Source organism: Gnatocerus cornutus, chromosome 8, assembly GCF_029298725.1.
Source record: "Gnatocerus cornutus isolate USDA-ARS CGAHR chromosome 8, icGnaCorn1.1, whole genome shotgun sequence".
In the NCBI taxonomy this organism is placed as follows: Eukaryota; Metazoa; Arthropoda; class Insecta; order Coleoptera; family Tenebrionidae; genus Gnatocerus; species Gnatocerus cornutus.
The window spans coordinates 11,874,817-11,891,280 of record NC_142240.1 but is presented as its reverse complement, the minus strand read 5'-3'; the positions used below and the strand labels follow the sequence as shown (position 1 = coordinate 11,891,280).

The window sequence follows — 16,464 nt, the reverse complement described above, 5'->3', positions numbered from 1 at the left end:
GGTCACGGGATAAAAATCAAATTAGCCTTATTTAAAAGTTTAAATACTCACACTTGCGTCTTTTCGGCATTAAATTAAGACATTTCCCAAAAACTTATTCGATTCAACGCCCCACGAATTTAAAAATCGTAGAATAAGTATTTTGACAGCTGACAGATGACAGAAACCTAACCACAACTTTTTGAAAACAACGTGGTGTTTCAACTTCTCAAAATGGTTCGAAAAAAGATCGACAATAGAATCCGTGTTTTAATTGAAAATGGGGTGAAATTAGGCCACCGAACCCTGTTTGCCATCGTAGGTGACAAGGGTCGAGACCAGGTACTTTCCACTTATTTTTTATTTAAATATTAATTGACTACTTCAGGTCGTGATTCTCCATCACATGCTCGCAAAAGCTGAAGTCAAGGCAAGACCGTCGGTTTTGTGGTGCTACAAAAAAGAACTAGGCTTTAGTAGCCACCGTAAAAAGCGTATGAAACATCTCCAGCATAAAATCCAAGCTGGGAAACTCAACGTGAACGAGGACGATCCTTTTGAACTCTTTCTTTCGTCGACTAAAATCAGATACTGTTACTATTCAGAGACTCATAAAATTTTAGGGAACACCTATGGGATGTGTGTCCTTCAAGATTTTGAAGCTCTTACTCCAAATTTGTTGGCTAGAACTATAGAAACTGTGGAAGGAGGAGGTTTGGTTGTTATTTTATTACGTTCACTTACATCGCTGAAACAGTTGTATACCATGACTATGGATGTGCATCAAAGGTTTAGAACTGAAGCCCACCAAGATGTAGTTTGTCGATTTAATGAGCGATTTTTGCTATCATTAGCGTCATGTAAACGCTGCTTAGTTGTGGATGACCAGTTATCAGTTTTACCAGTGTCCTCACATAACTTACACGTAGCCCCCGTGGAATCAAGTCAAGAACCAACAACCAATCACATGGAATTAGAAGACCTTAAAACTCAGTTAAGAGACACGCAGCCTGTTGGCAACTTGGTCAATTGTTGCAAAACATTAGATCAAGCAAAGGCTGTTCTTAAATTCATTGAAGCCATTTCTGAGAAAACTTTAAGATCTACAGTCTCTCTGACTGCTGCTAGAGGCAGAGGCAAATCCGCTGCTCTAGGACTATCAGTAGCAGCAGCTGTAGCTTTTGGGTACTCTAACATTTTTGTGACCAGTCCGAGTCCTGAAAACTTGAACACATTTTTCGAATTCGTTTTCAAAGGATTTGACGCACTTGAATACCAGGAACATATTGATTACAGTTTGGTACAAAGCACAAATCCAGAGTTCAACAAGGCGATTGTTAGAGTTAACATCTTCCGGGATCACAGACAGACTATCCAGTATATTCACCCCACAGACAGTCAAAAACTCTCCCAAGCCGAGCTATTAGTGATAGACGAGGCGGCTGCTATTCCTCTTCCGTACGTTAAGTCTATGTTGGGGCCTTACTTAGTTTTCCTAGCGTCTACTATAAATGGCTACGAAGGCACGGGGCGCTCCCTTTCTTTAAAGTTGTTGCAACAGTTACGAATTCAAGCGGTTCCAGTGGGGGCCAATACAAACGCAATTAATAAGAAAGATTCAGGTGCTGCCACAGGTCGCACCTTACATGAGGTACTTAATTTATTTGTTGATTCATGTCTTCATGAAGATATTTCAGGTTACTTTAGATGAATCAATTCGGTACAAGCCCGGCGATGATGTCGAGACATGGCTAACAAAACTTTTATGCCTGGACGCAACTTCCGTGGCCCCAATTCTGTCCGGATGCCCCTCGCCTGACAACTGCGATCTCTATTATATCAACAGAGATACTCTGTTTTGTTACCACAAGGCTTCAGAGGAGTTCCTACAAAGACTAGTGGCTCTATATGTAGCCTCGCATTATAAAGTATGGATCGGGCGCTCTAAAACTATAATTATAATTTTTTTCAAATTTAGAACACCCCAAATGATTTGCAAATGATGTCGGACGCTCCCGCCCACCACTTGTTTTGTCTCCTAGGACCTGTAGATCCCAACAGAAAGACTCTCCCTGAAGTTCTTGTAATAGTACAAGTGTGTCTTGAGGGAGAAATCTCAAAAAGTTCAGTCGTTGAAGGACTATCAAGAGGCAAACGAGCGTCTGGAGACTTGATCCCGTGGACTGTGAGTCAGCAGTATCAAGATCCAGACTTCCCAAGACTCTCAGGTGCGAGGATTGTCAGAATTGCTACCCATCCAGACTACCAAGGCATGGGTTACGGTGCCAAAGCCTTGGACATCCTCAAGCAGTACTATGAATTCAAAATACTAAGTACCGACGAAAATGAAACCATTGAAGAAATCAGTAACGTGACCGAAGAAGAAGTTGGTTTGTTAGAAGAGACGATTGAACCAAGAAAGAATCTCCCTCCTCTACTGTTAAAACTGAGTGACAGGCCCCCGGAAAAATTAGATTACTTGGGAGTTTCTTTTGGTTTAACTGAGCAATTACTCAAGTTCTGGAAACGAGCGGGGTACGTCCCCGTGTATTTGAGACAAACCACGAATGACTTGACTGGAGAACACTCTTGTATTATGTTAAACGTTTTGAATAATGAAGACGCTAATCCCGACGACTGGCTCTCGGCGTATTGGACTGACTTTCGACGACGCTTCATTAATCTATTGTCATTCCAATTCAACAAGTTTTCTCCAGGTTTGGCCCTCAGCGTGCTCAATAACAAAGCGCGGACAATCACTCCAAGCAGTAAGTCGAAATACCGGTGATTAACTAATTAACTAAAACGTCTTTTTAGAGTTGACTAGAACGGAACTGGAGATTCAAGTGACGAGCTACGATATTAAACGTTTGGAAATGTACAGCAACAACTTGGTTGATTACCACCTCATTATTGACTTGGTACCGATCCTATCAAAATTGTACTTTTTGAATAAAATGGGAGATGTCCACTTATCCGCAGTCCAGTCGGCGATTTTGCTTGGAATTGGTCTTCAACACAAAACCGTCGACACTATAGCCACAGAGTTAGACCTCCCGTCTTCTCAACTTCTCGGTTTATTTAATAGACTGATCCGGAGGTGCGTTCAGTACCTGAATTCGGTTCTTGAAGAAGATATTGAGAAGAGTTTGGTGCCTAGAAAGGATGTCCATTTGACACCAGTCGCCAAGTCGATGCAACAAGAATTAGACGAGGCGGCCCAAGAGTTACAGAAGTTACAAAAGAAAGAGTTGCAGAAGTTGAAAAACGAGTCTTTGACGCAGTTTGCGATAAAAGGCTCGGAGGAGGAATGGGGGAAAGTGTTGACAGGGAAAGGAAAGAAAAGCATAATTAGCGTTAAAAGGTGACTAAGAAAGTTACAATTTAATAAATATTTTTAGCGAATGATTGTTTTGCAGTGGGGAAAAAAGAATGCACGAGAATAAAGAAGAGGCAGTTCAGGAGGAATCCAAGAGGAAGAAGAAAGGCGACAAAAAAAGAAAATAACTAGAAGTCTAAAATATTATGTAATTTTATACTTGTTTCACCGTAACGTCGGTGATATCTGTGTCGTAAAAAACAAAATAAATAGTATAACACGACAAAAACTGTCCACTTTGTGTTATTGTAACTGATCCTTTATACGTCCCTGATAATATCGAAGTTTCTTTTTCCACATCAAATGAGAAAGACGGTGAAATTGTGTAGTTTCCCTAAAATTACACCATTTTATTCATGCCATGATTAAAAGTACCAACCTTGTTGATGGGACACCTGCATGGCACGTTATTCGTTTTAAAGTCTTTAGGGCAAGTTTCATTAGCTGGATATCCATAGTCACATAAGTTACTGCAAGTACAAGACCCTACATCTTCTGTGCATGGTACTGGAAGCCATACTCCCCAAATCCGTCGTTTTAAGTACACAGAGGCCTAGAAATACGTTACAAAAGCTCAATCTCTTCTTAATTTACCTTAATGGGCCCAATTAGATCAACAGCAGTACTTAAAGTACCACTAATCTTAACACTTTTTTTAGTACCAAGTTGTACTGTAACGTTACTGACTGTAACGGGATAGTTTTGATTTGTACATTTAGCAATGTGTAAGTTTTCAATTCTTCGAGAATTCTGGAATTAGAGTCTTTATTAAATAAAAAACGTTGGAGGCGGAGACGTACGTAAATTTCCACCAACAGGACCAGTTGAAGCAAAATTATAACAATGTACTTTTTCATGATTATATTAAAATAAAAAATCAACGATCATTATCTTGACCACACTGCATTGTGCGGACAGGAAACCAAATAAAGATTAGCACAATGCTTCTAATAAAAAGAATCACGTGATTTAAGTTAAGTCACTGGTGTTAAGTCTCAGTTTATCGTATTTTGATTGGTCAGAAATCAAGTGGTACCGACCGTATTGTTTACACAGTACCAAGGTGAACTGGAAGGGATTTGCTTTACTTACTGTGCGCATTAGAACGAGTCGTACCCTAAATAGTTTCCACGTGTTTATAGCCCGGCATTAATAGTTTCAACACGTGGTTTTAATTTAATTAATTGGTTTTAATTAATTCAAAATGAGCCAGTTTGAAGAAAAACTCAAGTCCTTTGCTGTAGAACTGCACAAGATAAACGCAGTCAAATTCGGCGAGTACAAGACGAAAGTGGGGCTTATAACCCCCGTGTATTGTGATCTGAGGGTCATTGTAAGCTACCCTCAAGTTTTGGTATGTTAATTAGCTATCAACCCCTCTTGTTTACGTTTCTTTTGTAGGAGACTTTAGCTGAGCTGATTGTAGAGTACTTGAAACGTTTGGAAAAATTTAATATCATCTGCGGGGTTCCTTACACTGCGTTACCTATTGCAACGGCCGTGTCTGTTAAAAATAGAATTCCCATGGTAATGAGAAGAAAAGAAGTTAAAGATTATGGAACAAAGAAATTAATTGAAGGAGAGTTCCATGAAGGAGACAACTGTTTAATTATTGAAGATGTAGTAACGTCAGGGAGCAGTATTTTAGAAACTGTAACGGATCTCAAATCTTCAGGGATCACATGCACTGATGCCATAGTCCTCCTAAACCGAGAGCAAGGAGGAGCTGAATTACTCAGCAAAAATGGAATAAAAATGCATGCACTGCTAACACTAACACAGCTCATGAGTTTGCTCAAGGAAGCCAACTGTGTGAGTGATAATATGGTGGAAAAAGTCAAAGTTTATCTCAAGAATACCCAAGTGGACCCTAGCGTCCTCATAAAAGAAAGTGAGTCTCTGTCTGTATAAACAAATATAAGATTTATTTCTTTTTCTTTGTAGATAGACTGAAATTATCATTTCTAGACAGAGTCAAACATGCAAAAAATACAGTCGCTAAAAATCTCCTTCAGATTATGGCCTCTAAGAAGACGACGTTATGTGTAGCTGCTGATTTAACTTCCGCCACGGACCTCCTCAACTTGGCAGAACAAGTGGGCCCCCACATTTGTCTCTTTAAAACACACATAGACATAGTGGAGGACTTTCATTTAAACTTTATCAAACATCTCCAAGAAATCGCAAAGCGCCATAACTTCATCTTGTTTGAAGACAGAAAGTTCGCGGATATTGGTAACACCGTTCAGTTACAATACAGCAAGAGCATGTACCAAATCTCATCATGGGCGAGTCTAGTAACTGCTCATTCTGTCATGGGCAAGGGAATTCTAGAAGGTCTTCAACAAAGCGAAGGGTTAAAAGAAAGAGGAGTTTTTCTCCTAGCTGAAGCCAGCTCTGCGGGAAGTTTAACCGACCAGAACTACGTCCAAGCGACGTTGAAGCTGGCGAAACAATTTGGAGACTTGATAACTGGAATTGTTGCACAAAACGCGCAGTTAATTGAAGAACCGGGTTTAATTCAATTGACCCCAGGGTGTCATTTAGAGTCTGTGGGAGACAGACTATCGCAACAGTACAATAGTCCTGAAGCTGTGATGTTACAAAAAGGAGCAGATGTTGCAGTGGTAGGGCGAGGAATCACCAAATCCGCAGATCCTGCAGCTGAAGCGCAGAAGTATAAGGAGGTCTTGTGGGCTGCTTACGAAAAGAGAATCCATTCTTAATTGTAATAATTTCGTCATTTTTGAGAACAGAATTTAATAAAATGTTATTTTTTATTGACTCCAAAGTGGGTGTGGCCTATTGAAGTTTGAATTTCGCGGCCGTGCCAACCACGGAAACGCCCGAACGATTTTTTTATTTTCATTTCAAATGTAAATAACAAATTGAATTTTTAAGAGGATAGAGGAAGCGTCATCTTCCACTTCGCCTAAAGAACTGAAGATAAATCCTTTTTTTGTGCTGAAACCGCACGCGTTTTTCCCTTTTTGTTGACGACGTTTCTCGGAGCAGCCAAAAGTCAAGGTAATTTGAGGTTATATCCACTAACCGTTTTCATTTATTTAGTTGGAAAATTTTCCTTTTTTTTGTGTGTTTTTAGTATGGAAGGTGGTCAAGACACGCAACCCAAAAAGACCAGAGTGGACTTGGGTTCTCTACCAACTCGACAATACTTGGATCAAACTGTTGTGCCAATTTTGATGCAAGCACTGTCTCATCTTGCTAAAGAACGTCCTCCAGAGCCGATTTCGGCACTAGCAGCATATTTACTCAAACACAAAGCGACGTATGAACAAGGTCCTGAAAACTCCCCGCCACCAGAGCCCGAGCCCAAAAATTAGGAAGTTTATATGGTATTTATGTTGTATAATATTTTTTTAAATAAATTACGTGTGCCACTTTTTGGTGGTGAATAATAGAATGTTTTGATGCGGAAACGATTTATTGAAACGTATTGTTCATGATTGTATTTATTTAAAAACGATAAATAGCTCAAATAAAAATCTAAGTACATTCTAAAACAGGGAAATATGAAATATTTGGTAAAATATAAAGTAAATAACGTACAACAATGAAAACAAAGTGTAAACAGTGTCAAATGTAATAAAATTCAGTGGATGGAAGAATATATCAGTGAAGATTATAATATTCAAACATTCTTTGGCATTGACGCTCTGAAGCAAATTTATTTACACCTACACATATTTTTGAATTCAAACTTTACATATAAATATTTACACTTATTCAACCAATCATATAAGTATAACAAACTAATAGTATCAAAATATACTTCACAGCTCAAGAAATGTTAGTCTAAGAACTGAAAGAAATATCAGTTTTATATTACAACTTATTGCAACGATTTTGCACTTAATTTGCACCACGTGAGTAAACATTACAGGTCGTAATTATGGCATATATTTAATATCCAAATAAAGTAGAGTATTTAGTTCAAACTGTGCCAAAAACAAGTTTGAATAGATATCCATTGCCATGAAAACACCAATCATATTCCATTTGAATGAAGCCTTACACAACTTTTTTAAACAAGCGCTAAAGAATAGCGAAATGGCTACTTTTCCACATATAAACTGCGACTACTTGAGTAATCAAAGACTGACTAAACTACCACTATGTCTTTTTAACATTAGAGCAGCAGTTTGTACAGTCAAAACAGCATTGCTATCTCTTACTTATCCATGGTCTGTTAGTAGAGCTTACTTGGCTCTTCAGCTGCTTTATTTCTTCAAGTAGTTTCTTTTTTTCCTCCAAAAGTCGCGACACTTCATCCTGCGCGGATGCTAAACACGACCGCAGAACTGTAGTCTCCTCTTCTGATTTTCTCAGCGAACGATTCTCCTCAGAGACTCTTTCAAACGCCGTGAGCCGCCTGCGTAACTCTTCGTTGTCTGAAGTCAATTGCCGATTTAACCTCGAGGTGCTCTGATCTTGATCTGAAGCAATCGACGATGTTGATGACATCAGAACCGGCTTTGTTGGTAAAATATTAAAAACGCCATCATCTGATCGAGTTATATACAACTGCGTTATGTTCAAATCAATTGGTATGGGGCCTGGAGATGTTATGTTAACAGGAGGCCGATCTTCATTTAAATGTACTTGGAGATTGTCTACAGAAATCTGCATGGGCATGGGCACTGGGATTATCTCATCCTCAGCGAGGTCAGCTAAACCCGTCACAGTACTCATGGATAAATCCAAGTACAAATCAGCGACTTTGATGGTGAGAAGGTCCCGGAAAAGCTTTTTCAAGTTCTCTCTGTCCCGGAAATCCAACTGCATCATTGATTTTGAGCTTGGTAACGTTAAAGTGTGGTCTAATCGCAGTTTGACTTTAGGCGACGTCGTGTTACTTGAAGGATTTTCAGTCCACGCTCTTGCTCGGGAACTAAACTTGCTCTAAATGAACAAAAAAGTTTGTCAGTTTGGGGGAGGGTAAACCAACTTACAGAAACTACAGGCTACTTAGTCTACTTGGTAGTGCTGATAGTACCCACTAAAGGTCGGGTACAAGTGATGAGTGGATGATGACAAAACAAAAGACTGAGGTGTTGGGATTAGTCTTACCGATCGCACACGGATTTTATGACAGGCTGGTAGCAACAAGAGGAGAAACACTATACTAGTAATCTACGACTATTCTAGAACAAATCACGTGCACGACAAGATGCGAAATGACTGTAAATGTTCCAATACCTTCATCTTAGCCTGTGCCACACACAACATTCAGATGCATGCAAAAAGAAAATATAAGAACTTTCATGTGATCAAAGAGTCCTTATGTATGTACAAGTGTATGACTGATAATCCTATCAGTAGTAACGTGTTATAAAATTCGCAATATTTACCAAATTTTACAATAGTCGTATTATTAAAACATTCAAAATGAGAAGTAGCCATGAAAAGAAAAACCAAAAACTTGACTACCTGAAATTCGTCCCACGGAATGGAAGAACAGTCGTCACAGCTGACGTTGCCGACTTGTATTTTAATGGAAGACGAATACCCCATGGACTGTTGCAAAAACTCGACTTTGTTCAACTTGAACGTAGAAACTGAAATCTTAAAAAACGGCATTTGGAACCCACTGCATCACCACTCTTACTAAATCTTTCCGCCGGCAACTACTTGTCAGAGAGTGGTCACTAGTCGTGGTGATCGTGCTCTCCTCTTCCAAAACTTCACTGGCTACTTCAACCGGTCCGGAGTTTTCCGTGGAAAACTCCTTCACAATGAACATGAGGTCAGAATTCGCAGCCTCCGACGCTTCCATGCTTATCATGACATAATTCTCCGAGTCACTAGAAGCGTCGCTTCTTATAGACGCCGTATCACTCGCGTCGTCCGGACTGGGTTTTAAAGCACTATCAAATGAGGATATGAAATTGGAAAAACCTTTCTTCATTGTTGAAAACCCTGAAAATGAGTCAGTGGAAACGAGAAGTTCAGTTGACTGTCTTACCAGCATTGAAGTTGTTTTGGATGTTCATGTTGGTGAATGGTTGCTGCGCGCTCTTCGCCATCGACTTGATTTCTGGTGTGCTCTGTGTGAAATCCATGGAGTGACTCGTCGATAATTCAAGATTTCCTGATCCATTAGCCAGCGTCTTTCTTAAGTTATCTTGCTGGGTAATCGACAGAGTGCTTGTCTGCCAGACTGTCGCGCTCGACCCAACAACTATGTCATCAGCAATGCTTGAAGAATCAGGGACAAAAGATTCGACGTCTCCCCCGGAAGACTCTTTTCCTGGACACTGGGACGGCATCACGAAAGTTATTTCCAACTGAGGTAGAAGAGCCCCCACTACCAACGACCCGCTGCTCTCAACCTAAAATCTGGGGTCATAAAATGATTTGGTACGAGTGTGACGTTACTTTTAAGATCCTGCTGGAGTCCATGGACAAAAACGTGACCATCTCCGACGCGTCTTCAGCCAGACGCAATAAGAACAGGTACTGGTAATGATTCAACTGAACACTGACGAGGTTGGAAATGTGAGCTAGTGCATGGATGTCGGCATTCACATTGGACTCTTTAATTGTGGAGTTTGGATCCATGTGAGTGTGCAGCCACACCGTCACGGGTACGGCATCCAAAAACGGCACTGGTTTCCCAGTTCCTACTGCTCTAGCTCCGAGGAAGTCGCCCCAAACTGGATCCAAACTAACGCACCACACGTCTTTAGCATCAGTCCATAGCAACTCTCTGCTTAACTGCTCCACCAGAGCTTCCAGCGACGAACAATTCAACTCGTTAGGCACACTTCGGATATTATCACTCGCTGATATGTGATCAAGAAACTTCTGAGTGACTACATAAAAATCAGTCATCCTCGACGGAAACTCCGATCCAAAGAACAAAGACCCCATGTGAAACGAATCGACACATTTCGCCAAATCCGCACGTGAGGACTGTTCAAGACTTCTAACATTCGTTATGGTAACTCGAGTAACTTGGAAGTTGAGAGACTTCGGACGATCTCTTTGGGTCGGGTACTCAACGGTGCTCTCAAAACTCACTCTGGGAAGAATCGCCTCGATTTTCACGTCAATGTATGTGTAGTTTGACGCTGCAGTTTGTTGTTTTGATGCCATCAAGGACTGGTATAGGTTTAGACCGAAGGAGTTGAGCCAGAGGCAGCTGTCGACGTCGAAGACGATTTGGACGGGATTTAAATGAACGTAGAACTTGGGAGGGGGCACTGAAGAAGAAAAAATGAGGTGAAACGAGCCACAAAATGCATTTTTATTTCCGGGAAATTGTTTTTCCGACGGATTCCTTTAAAAGCAAATGTTTAACTTGATAACACAAATACAAACAAAATGTTTTTTGGTTTTTTATTAATAGTTTATCAAGCATTACGTAACTTATAATGACTTTAATTAATTTTATATTCATGTAATAGTTTCAAAAAATCGCAAAAAAATTGAAAAAACATGTTTTCAGCGTAATAAAGAAAGTACCGAATTAATTAATTTATAGCCTTGAAACAGTATCGCTACAAGTGTGCTAATAGTTGTAAAAATAATAATCTCTAGCAAATATTGAAAGACAACAAAACGGCTCCTCAATTTAATCGTACGCCTTTATTGCGTCATAAACTAGAAATTTAGTAACCCAAGTTCTACTAAATTTCATAATCATAACACATTGCATGATAAAACTGTTTAACCTACTTACAAGGAAATGGAATATCACTCGGGTAGTAATAATATATGAACTCCGCATGGACAATGCTTGCGTCTTTGGGCAAAGACATGTGATCCCGATCTCCTAGAAGAGAAAACATTGCATGAAAAAACAAATCAATCTAAATTCAAACTAAACTCGTCTACACAAAAAACTACAATTCAGTACCTGTTGGAGCATTTTTATCTTTCCTTTTATGTTGCGCTAATGAAGAAAATGCAGTTTATTTCAAGGGCCTTATTATTCTACAGACTTACCGGCGATGAACTCTTTCAAAGCTTGTTTTTTCCCTGATGTGGTAACTTTGTAGAGGGTGAAATCTTCGATTCGCATGATGACGCACGTCGTCATCAGTTTGTTAAGTTGGGCTTCAATTCGTCTTTTGACTTCCTTTTGCTGGGGACTTACTGGAGGTTTCTTCTGGTCAGGCTGTTGGGACATATGGGGCGATTCTCTCTGATGAGGACTTACTGGTTTTCTTTCAAGATGGGGAATGATGATAGGATCCGCCATCTGCCAAAACAACGTTTATTGAGAAAAACTCGTCATCACACTTACCTCAGTACGGATCAGATCGTCCTCATAAGTAAACACCTGCAACGAGAAATTTAGTCCAGAATCAAAGACAATCGATAACTTACTTTAGAAGATCTTGCTAGAGGGGTGTGTTGAACTTTACTGCGATCAACCAAGTCTAGAAACTTAGTTTTGAAGTTAAGTAGCGCCTGTTCTTGCCACATTGTATGAGGGACAGCAACGTCGTTATATTTGGGCCAGTGTTTCCTGTTACCTTTTGCCAAATGGTAAGGGTAAAAATCAATCTGGAATCTCCTCACTGCGATTTGTAGAGCACCACCGTCTTTTAAATTGGGATGAGTGGACCTGCCGTTACCCGGATCGTCGCATAAGTGCAAAACAATCTGATTTGAAAGGAAATGATAGGAAGTTTCCACAAGATCATAGAAGGAAAAGATGTTAGGTTTATGGTCGGTTTTGGATCGGGCTTCTTGAGCCAACTGTGCTTGGTACTCCGGGAATTCTTCGAGTTTCCGAGCTGCTTTCGCTTTCCGCGTGATTTGAGTGGCTTTTTGTACTAGACCAGCTAAGGAATCAAGGAAGTGTAAGGCTGCTTTTAGTTGCGAGTCAGTAAGGACCCACAGGAGGTCATCCAGGATTATTACCAAACGGGATCCCATGATGAAACAATCTAAAAATCTTGTTATAGTTTGTGGGGAGTCAAACTAGGCGGTACCTGATAGTCGCTTTTTTATGACGATGCGACATCTCGCTTGGTTTGTCAATAATCTTAGTGGTGTTAAGTTCTTGTCCACCGTCGACTTTGCTTCAATTCTCACAGTCTGCCATTCAAGCTCTTTGAAAATTAGTAACTGCCCTTTTTCTGCATCTTTGAGCCTTGTCATTCTGAGATCAGATTTGCACCATTTTGGAGTCCTTGATTCTACTACTATTCTAGACAGCTGAAGAGGAAATCATGATTTTGGTAGCAAAGAGTTGAGGACAAACCTGAACACTCGCTGTAAATGCAGGGCTATTAAAAAGAATGTTCACAGTGTTCACTGTGACAGTGATGCCATCAATAACTTTGTGGATAAAACTATATTTCCCTGGTATGGCATATGATGATAGCCCCCCCTGAGCAGACATTGATCTCAATTCCTCGCATGTTTCTACAGTTATGTTGACTTCATCCAGACTCTAGAATTATACAGTCAGATTTTGTTTAAGTTAAGAGAGCATTTACCAGGTGAATAGGAACGCTTTTTAGCTTCGTCCAAGGTATTCTAAAGGAGACTTTATTGCACCATGCTTTCGTTAAACGCAACCACGAAGGGAGCTCCAATAAATCAGTCAAAACAATTTCATTCAGTTCCAAGTTTGAGAGCTCTCCCTCTCCTTTAAACGTGCTCAAATTGATTTTGTCAGCCGATAAATTTTTCGTAAACCTAATATTCAAGTCAAGGATGACAAATTAAGGGCGATTATTAAACATTTACCTAGATAGATGCTTCAACAGTTGGTTTTTTATTATAGACACCATCTTTTCTCACTTTATTTTATTACTACAACTACTAGGACACAACGTTTCCACGAGTTTGTTACATGACTAGAATAAATTAAGGAAATTAAACTTTAATTGGAAATTAATTTAATTAGAAAAACACAACCGAACCCCACAGTCCGAAAAATCTGGGATTTTGACATTTTTAACATTCATTGACAAAGGACGCGCATGCGCACGTGACACGGCGTAAGGGTGGGGATTTTTTTTGAAAATTCAAAAAGAGGAAACTTTATTTTATTCAAAAAAAATACCAGAAGAGAAGCTGTGAAGACCAGCAAACCAAAATTTGTCACAAAAAACTACCACTTTAGTTGGTTACGTTTGAAGTTCAGTTCGTACAATTTTTTTGTACTTATTCAATCGTTTTATTGTTTTTGATTAGATAAGGATCAAAAGGTCAGTTGGCGGCTGATTGATCTTTTATATTTATAGCAACACATTAAGCATTAATTATTCCATAAATAGGAGCGATTTCTAGACAACTGGAACTTGGATAAAATCGATTTTTCAAGTACTACAATTAAAATTTAATAGACTCTTTACTTTTGGTGACATTTATGGCCGTAATAAATCAAACAATAGTCTCCTGTAAATAACAAAATTTATTAAAACTGAACAATCTTCACACCCAGTGCTGAGGGCTTAAAATAAGCTCAATATTATGTGTATATAGCATCAAATAAAAAAATAAATAATTCAAAATATTCATTGTAACAACTGTTTACTCCGCTGTCTCTGTAGAATTGACTAGTATATCATAACAAGGCTTACATACCGCAACATTGCTCTGATCCGAATGCCCTGGAAGAATAGTTTTTTTCGTTATACACCGCATACAAAAAATATTCCCACATCTCCGACAATGCGTCTTCTTACTCAACTGATCAAAATACGAGGAACAAATACACTCGTGCGTGTTACGCAAAGACTTCCAATCAAGAGCAACGGAATCCAAATCTTTGGACAGGTTCTGTGAGCCAAGTGATGGTGTCAAATCCTCAGCTTTACTGGTCGTGGAGTCTTTCAAAGGGTGATCGTGGTCGGAAGCTTCCTTGTTCTTTTCATAGTAATATCTATTATCCGTTGGTGTGGTTCTACTGCGAGAGTCGTTCATTTTGTTGAATTTGTTTTCAACAGCTTTTGCAATGAAGGATTTCATGGAAGATATCCGCTGGAACCGCTATATTAGTACAAAATCTAATCAAAATAATATGAGACTACTTTGGACAGGTACTTGATGTGATCATCAAGGGAATGTGTGTGATTCACAGTGGCGAGAAGAAGATCGGTTTGGGGCTCTCTGGGGTGGACGCCCGATTCGAATCTACAGTACATGCCGCGCCAAAAACTGAATAAAAGTTAGAATTTATACCAAAATCTCGCAGTTATAATTACGTGATGTTTTGTGGGGCCAAAACTGGTACTAAAACTCCTGCAACGTCGCTTGCACTGTACAGCGGATTTTCGTACTCGTTCAAACAATTAGCCATGTACCCCCATAGTGAGTACGTTCGTTGAGACAATTTTAAGTCAGTTTTCTCTTTTTCGCTGTTCCCAATAAAAGTTCCAAATTGGCACGAATGAACGTGATCATGCAAAGTCACAAGGAATTTCTCGTTAAACTGGAAAGCTGAAGGAAATTGCTGCATCAACTGCCAGGTACAATCCAAGAGTTGGGTAAAAACTGGAGAAATCTCTTTACTATCACCTTGAATGTGGCCACAACGTTCTGAGAACTTGTGACCAAAAGCCAACCAGTCTTTTTCAATTAAAGCCTTAAAAACAAGAGTTATTTTCAAAGGCGACAAAGATGAAAATCATACTTGAAAACCGTTTATAGTTCTGTAATACGGATCTAATAAAAGTGAAGCCAAGAAACAAACTTGTGCTGTTCTGTCCCAACCGTCTGAGCAATGAACGACGACGTTAATTCCGTCGTCAACTGCTTGAGCAATGAACCATGAAGTGTCTAAGATTGATTTTATGTGGCGTAACCAGCCACTGGATTCCAGACCGCTTAAAAAGCTGTTCATTGTCGGATTTTTCTGTTCACAAGCTAAAAAAAAAGTTGTATAACTAATCGCGGATATGAGTCACGTACTTTCAATGACTTTGGTTAAACTATTTCGCATCACGTGGATGTTTTCAACGCCTAGGAACTGGAATTTAATGTTTTCATAAAATGCCTCGTTTTCATAGCCTTTTCCAGCAGCTCTATTTGCCATTGCGTTGATCTAAATTGAAATGTTTTTTTAATGTTTAACATTTTTTTGCCGTACCTTTGGTCTAGTATCCACAACATACATGAAATTGGAGTTGGGATTAGTTCTCAAAACATGATTTAGCATCTTCTCGTCCTCTAAACATCTTGCGCTGAATCCTGATAGAGGTTGGCTGCATCTACTAATGCTAGCCTTGTTTTTATGTAGATATGATAAAACGGGCAAGCGTCCTTTTGAGCGGAATTTGGAACTCCCCATTAGAGTTGTGATGTTGGCAGATGCAGGTACAATCAGATACTTGGGGTAAGTTTCACACAACTATACAATCAAAATCAGTTAAACTAAACAAACTAAAAGTTAGACTTACATCATAGTCTGAATTTAACTTGGTTAAACACCACTGTTCATTAGGAACTCCTTGTCTTTCAAACTCAGCTTGGAGGCTGAAGAATTCCCACCCTGCAGACTTGGGAACTTCTTCAACTGGTGATGTATATGTAAAGCAGTACAGATCTTCAACATTGCTAGGTTGTGACAGTTGTTGCAAAGACACATAAATATCATGACAGTCTCTTTCTTTGGGGATGACAAAAGTTACAGAGAGGAATGTCTTAGTGCGAATTAAAAGAGGCGACCCAGTTGTAGTCAGTGTCAACTTTTCTACATTAGCAATGTGCATGTGGAGAATCTAAGTGAAAAATCGGTCATTCAAAAACACTGTTTTTATTGATGTTATATTACCCATGTTTCTTTCTTAGCATCTGGATCAACAAAGATAAGATGTGTTGCTGTGAGATAAAGTGTCCCCAATGATGGTGTTTTGGAAAATCGGTCCAACATTCGAACATTTTCAACCTACAATTAGTGTGGGTGTAATGAAATTTGTATCTCAGTATTTACCTTTGGAGTTTTGATCAGTTCCATTGTTCTTATCAATAGAACTTCCAATTGTTTTTATCTGGGGCCCTATTAAGTGTTTGTTGACACGTTTTATCTGATTGAGACTCCTCCGGACACAACTGTGGACTGTCAAGTTTTGACGTTTGCTGTCTTCAATGACAGGTGACTTTGACAGGTAAACATTAAG

At 39.4% G+C, this 16,464-nt stretch overlaps 6 protein-coding genes across 9 annotated transcripts; 3 read left to right on the top strand and 3 right to left on the bottom strand.

The window, feature by feature from the left end:
- The first annotated feature begins 10 nt into the window (after positions 1 to 10).
- Positions 11 to 3,579, top strand: l(1)G0020 (RNA cytidine acetyltransferase l(1)G0020). Of its 2 annotated transcripts, none has more exons than XM_088043312.1 (6): positions 11 to 321; positions 368 to 1,630; positions 1,677 to 1,907; positions 1,958 to 2,747; positions 2,797 to 3,343; positions 3,399 to 3,579. In XM_088043312.1, the coding sequence occupies exons 1-6, from the start codon at positions 214 to 216 to the stop codon at positions 3,484 to 3,486; spliced, it is 3,027 nt and encodes a 1,008-aa protein (XP_087899438.1). In that variant the 5' UTR covers positions 11 to 213; the 3' UTR covers positions 3,487 to 3,579. The 2 variants fall into 2 exon arrangements, with proteins under 2 accessions (XP_087899438.1, XP_087899439.1); XM_088043313.1 differs by having other exon boundaries at positions 3,381 to 3,504.
- Positions 3,488 to 4,250, bottom strand: LOC148169862 (ganglioside GM2 activator-like). The gene is made up of 4 exons (XM_088043317.1): positions 4,159 to 4,250; positions 3,953 to 4,108; positions 3,738 to 3,911; positions 3,488 to 3,692 (listed from the first exon to the last, which is right to left on the bottom strand). The coding sequence occupies exons 1-4, from the start codon at positions 4,213 to 4,215 to the stop codon at positions 3,513 to 3,515; spliced, it is 567 nt and encodes a 188-aa protein (XP_087899443.1). The 5' UTR covers positions 4,216 to 4,250; the 3' UTR covers positions 3,488 to 3,512.
- Positions 4,251 to 4,422: 172 nt separating this feature from the next.
- r-l (rudimentary-like) lies at positions 4,423 to 6,149 on the top strand. Its single transcript, XM_088043314.1, has 3 exons — positions 4,423 to 4,712; positions 4,760 to 5,249; positions 5,303 to 6,149. Exons 1-3 carry the CDS (start codon positions 4,563 to 4,565, stop codon positions 6,082 to 6,084), a joined length of 1,422 nt encoding a protein of 473 aa, XP_087899440.1. The 5' UTR covers positions 4,423 to 4,562; the 3' UTR covers positions 6,085 to 6,149.
- A 62-nt stretch (positions 6,150 to 6,211) lies between these two features.
- LOC148169860 (protein dpy-30 homolog) lies at positions 6,212 to 6,782 on the top strand. The gene is made up of 2 exons (XM_088043318.1): positions 6,212 to 6,385; positions 6,462 to 6,782. The coding sequence occupies exon 2, from the start codon at positions 6,463 to 6,465 to the stop codon at positions 6,700 to 6,702; it is 240 nt and encodes a 79-aa protein (XP_087899444.1). The 5' UTR covers positions 6,212 to 6,385; position 6,462; the 3' UTR covers positions 6,703 to 6,782.
- Positions 6,783 to 6,815: 33 nt separating this feature from the next.
- On the bottom strand, positions 6,816 to 13,337 carry LOC148169859 (bridge-like lipid transfer protein family member 3B). 3 transcript variants are annotated; one of them, XM_088043309.1, is made up of 15 exons: positions 13,088 to 13,337; positions 12,835 to 13,036; positions 12,597 to 12,788; positions 12,325 to 12,550; positions 11,714 to 12,279; positions 11,631 to 11,666; positions 11,330 to 11,585; positions 11,241 to 11,276; positions 11,064 to 11,156; positions 9,758 to 10,584; positions 9,345 to 9,711; positions 8,988 to 9,298; positions 8,810 to 8,944; positions 8,579 to 8,590; positions 6,816 to 8,281 (listed from the first exon to the last, which is right to left on the bottom strand). In XM_088043309.1, the coding sequence occupies exons 1-15, from the start codon at positions 13,129 to 13,131 to the stop codon at positions 7,544 to 7,546; spliced, it is 4,041 nt and encodes a 1,346-aa protein (XP_087899435.1). In that variant the 5' UTR covers positions 13,132 to 13,337; the 3' UTR covers positions 6,816 to 7,543. The 3 variants fall into 3 exon arrangements, with proteins under 3 accessions (XP_087899435.1, XP_087899436.1, XP_087899437.1); XM_088043310.1 differs by lacking the exon at positions 11,241 to 11,276 and having other exon boundaries at positions 13,088 to 13,336; XM_088043311.1 differs by lacking the exons at positions 8,579 to 8,590; positions 11,241 to 11,276 and having other exon boundaries at positions 13,088 to 13,335.
- A 402-nt stretch (positions 13,338 to 13,739) lies between these two features.
- Positions 13,740 to 16,396, bottom strand: Mtmr6 (Myotubularin related protein 6). The gene is made up of 9 exons (XM_088043836.1): positions 16,278 to 16,396; positions 16,119 to 16,232; positions 15,745 to 16,065; positions 15,435 to 15,695; positions 15,257 to 15,389; positions 14,979 to 15,211; positions 14,551 to 14,930; positions 14,377 to 14,503; positions 13,740 to 14,326 (listed from the first exon to the last, which is right to left on the bottom strand). Exons 1-9 carry the CDS (start codon positions 16,299 to 16,301, stop codon positions 13,877 to 13,879), a joined length of 2,043 nt encoding a protein of 680 aa, XP_087899962.1. The 5' UTR covers positions 16,302 to 16,396; the 3' UTR covers positions 13,740 to 13,876.
- Positions 16,397 to 16,464: the final 68 nt, after the last annotated feature.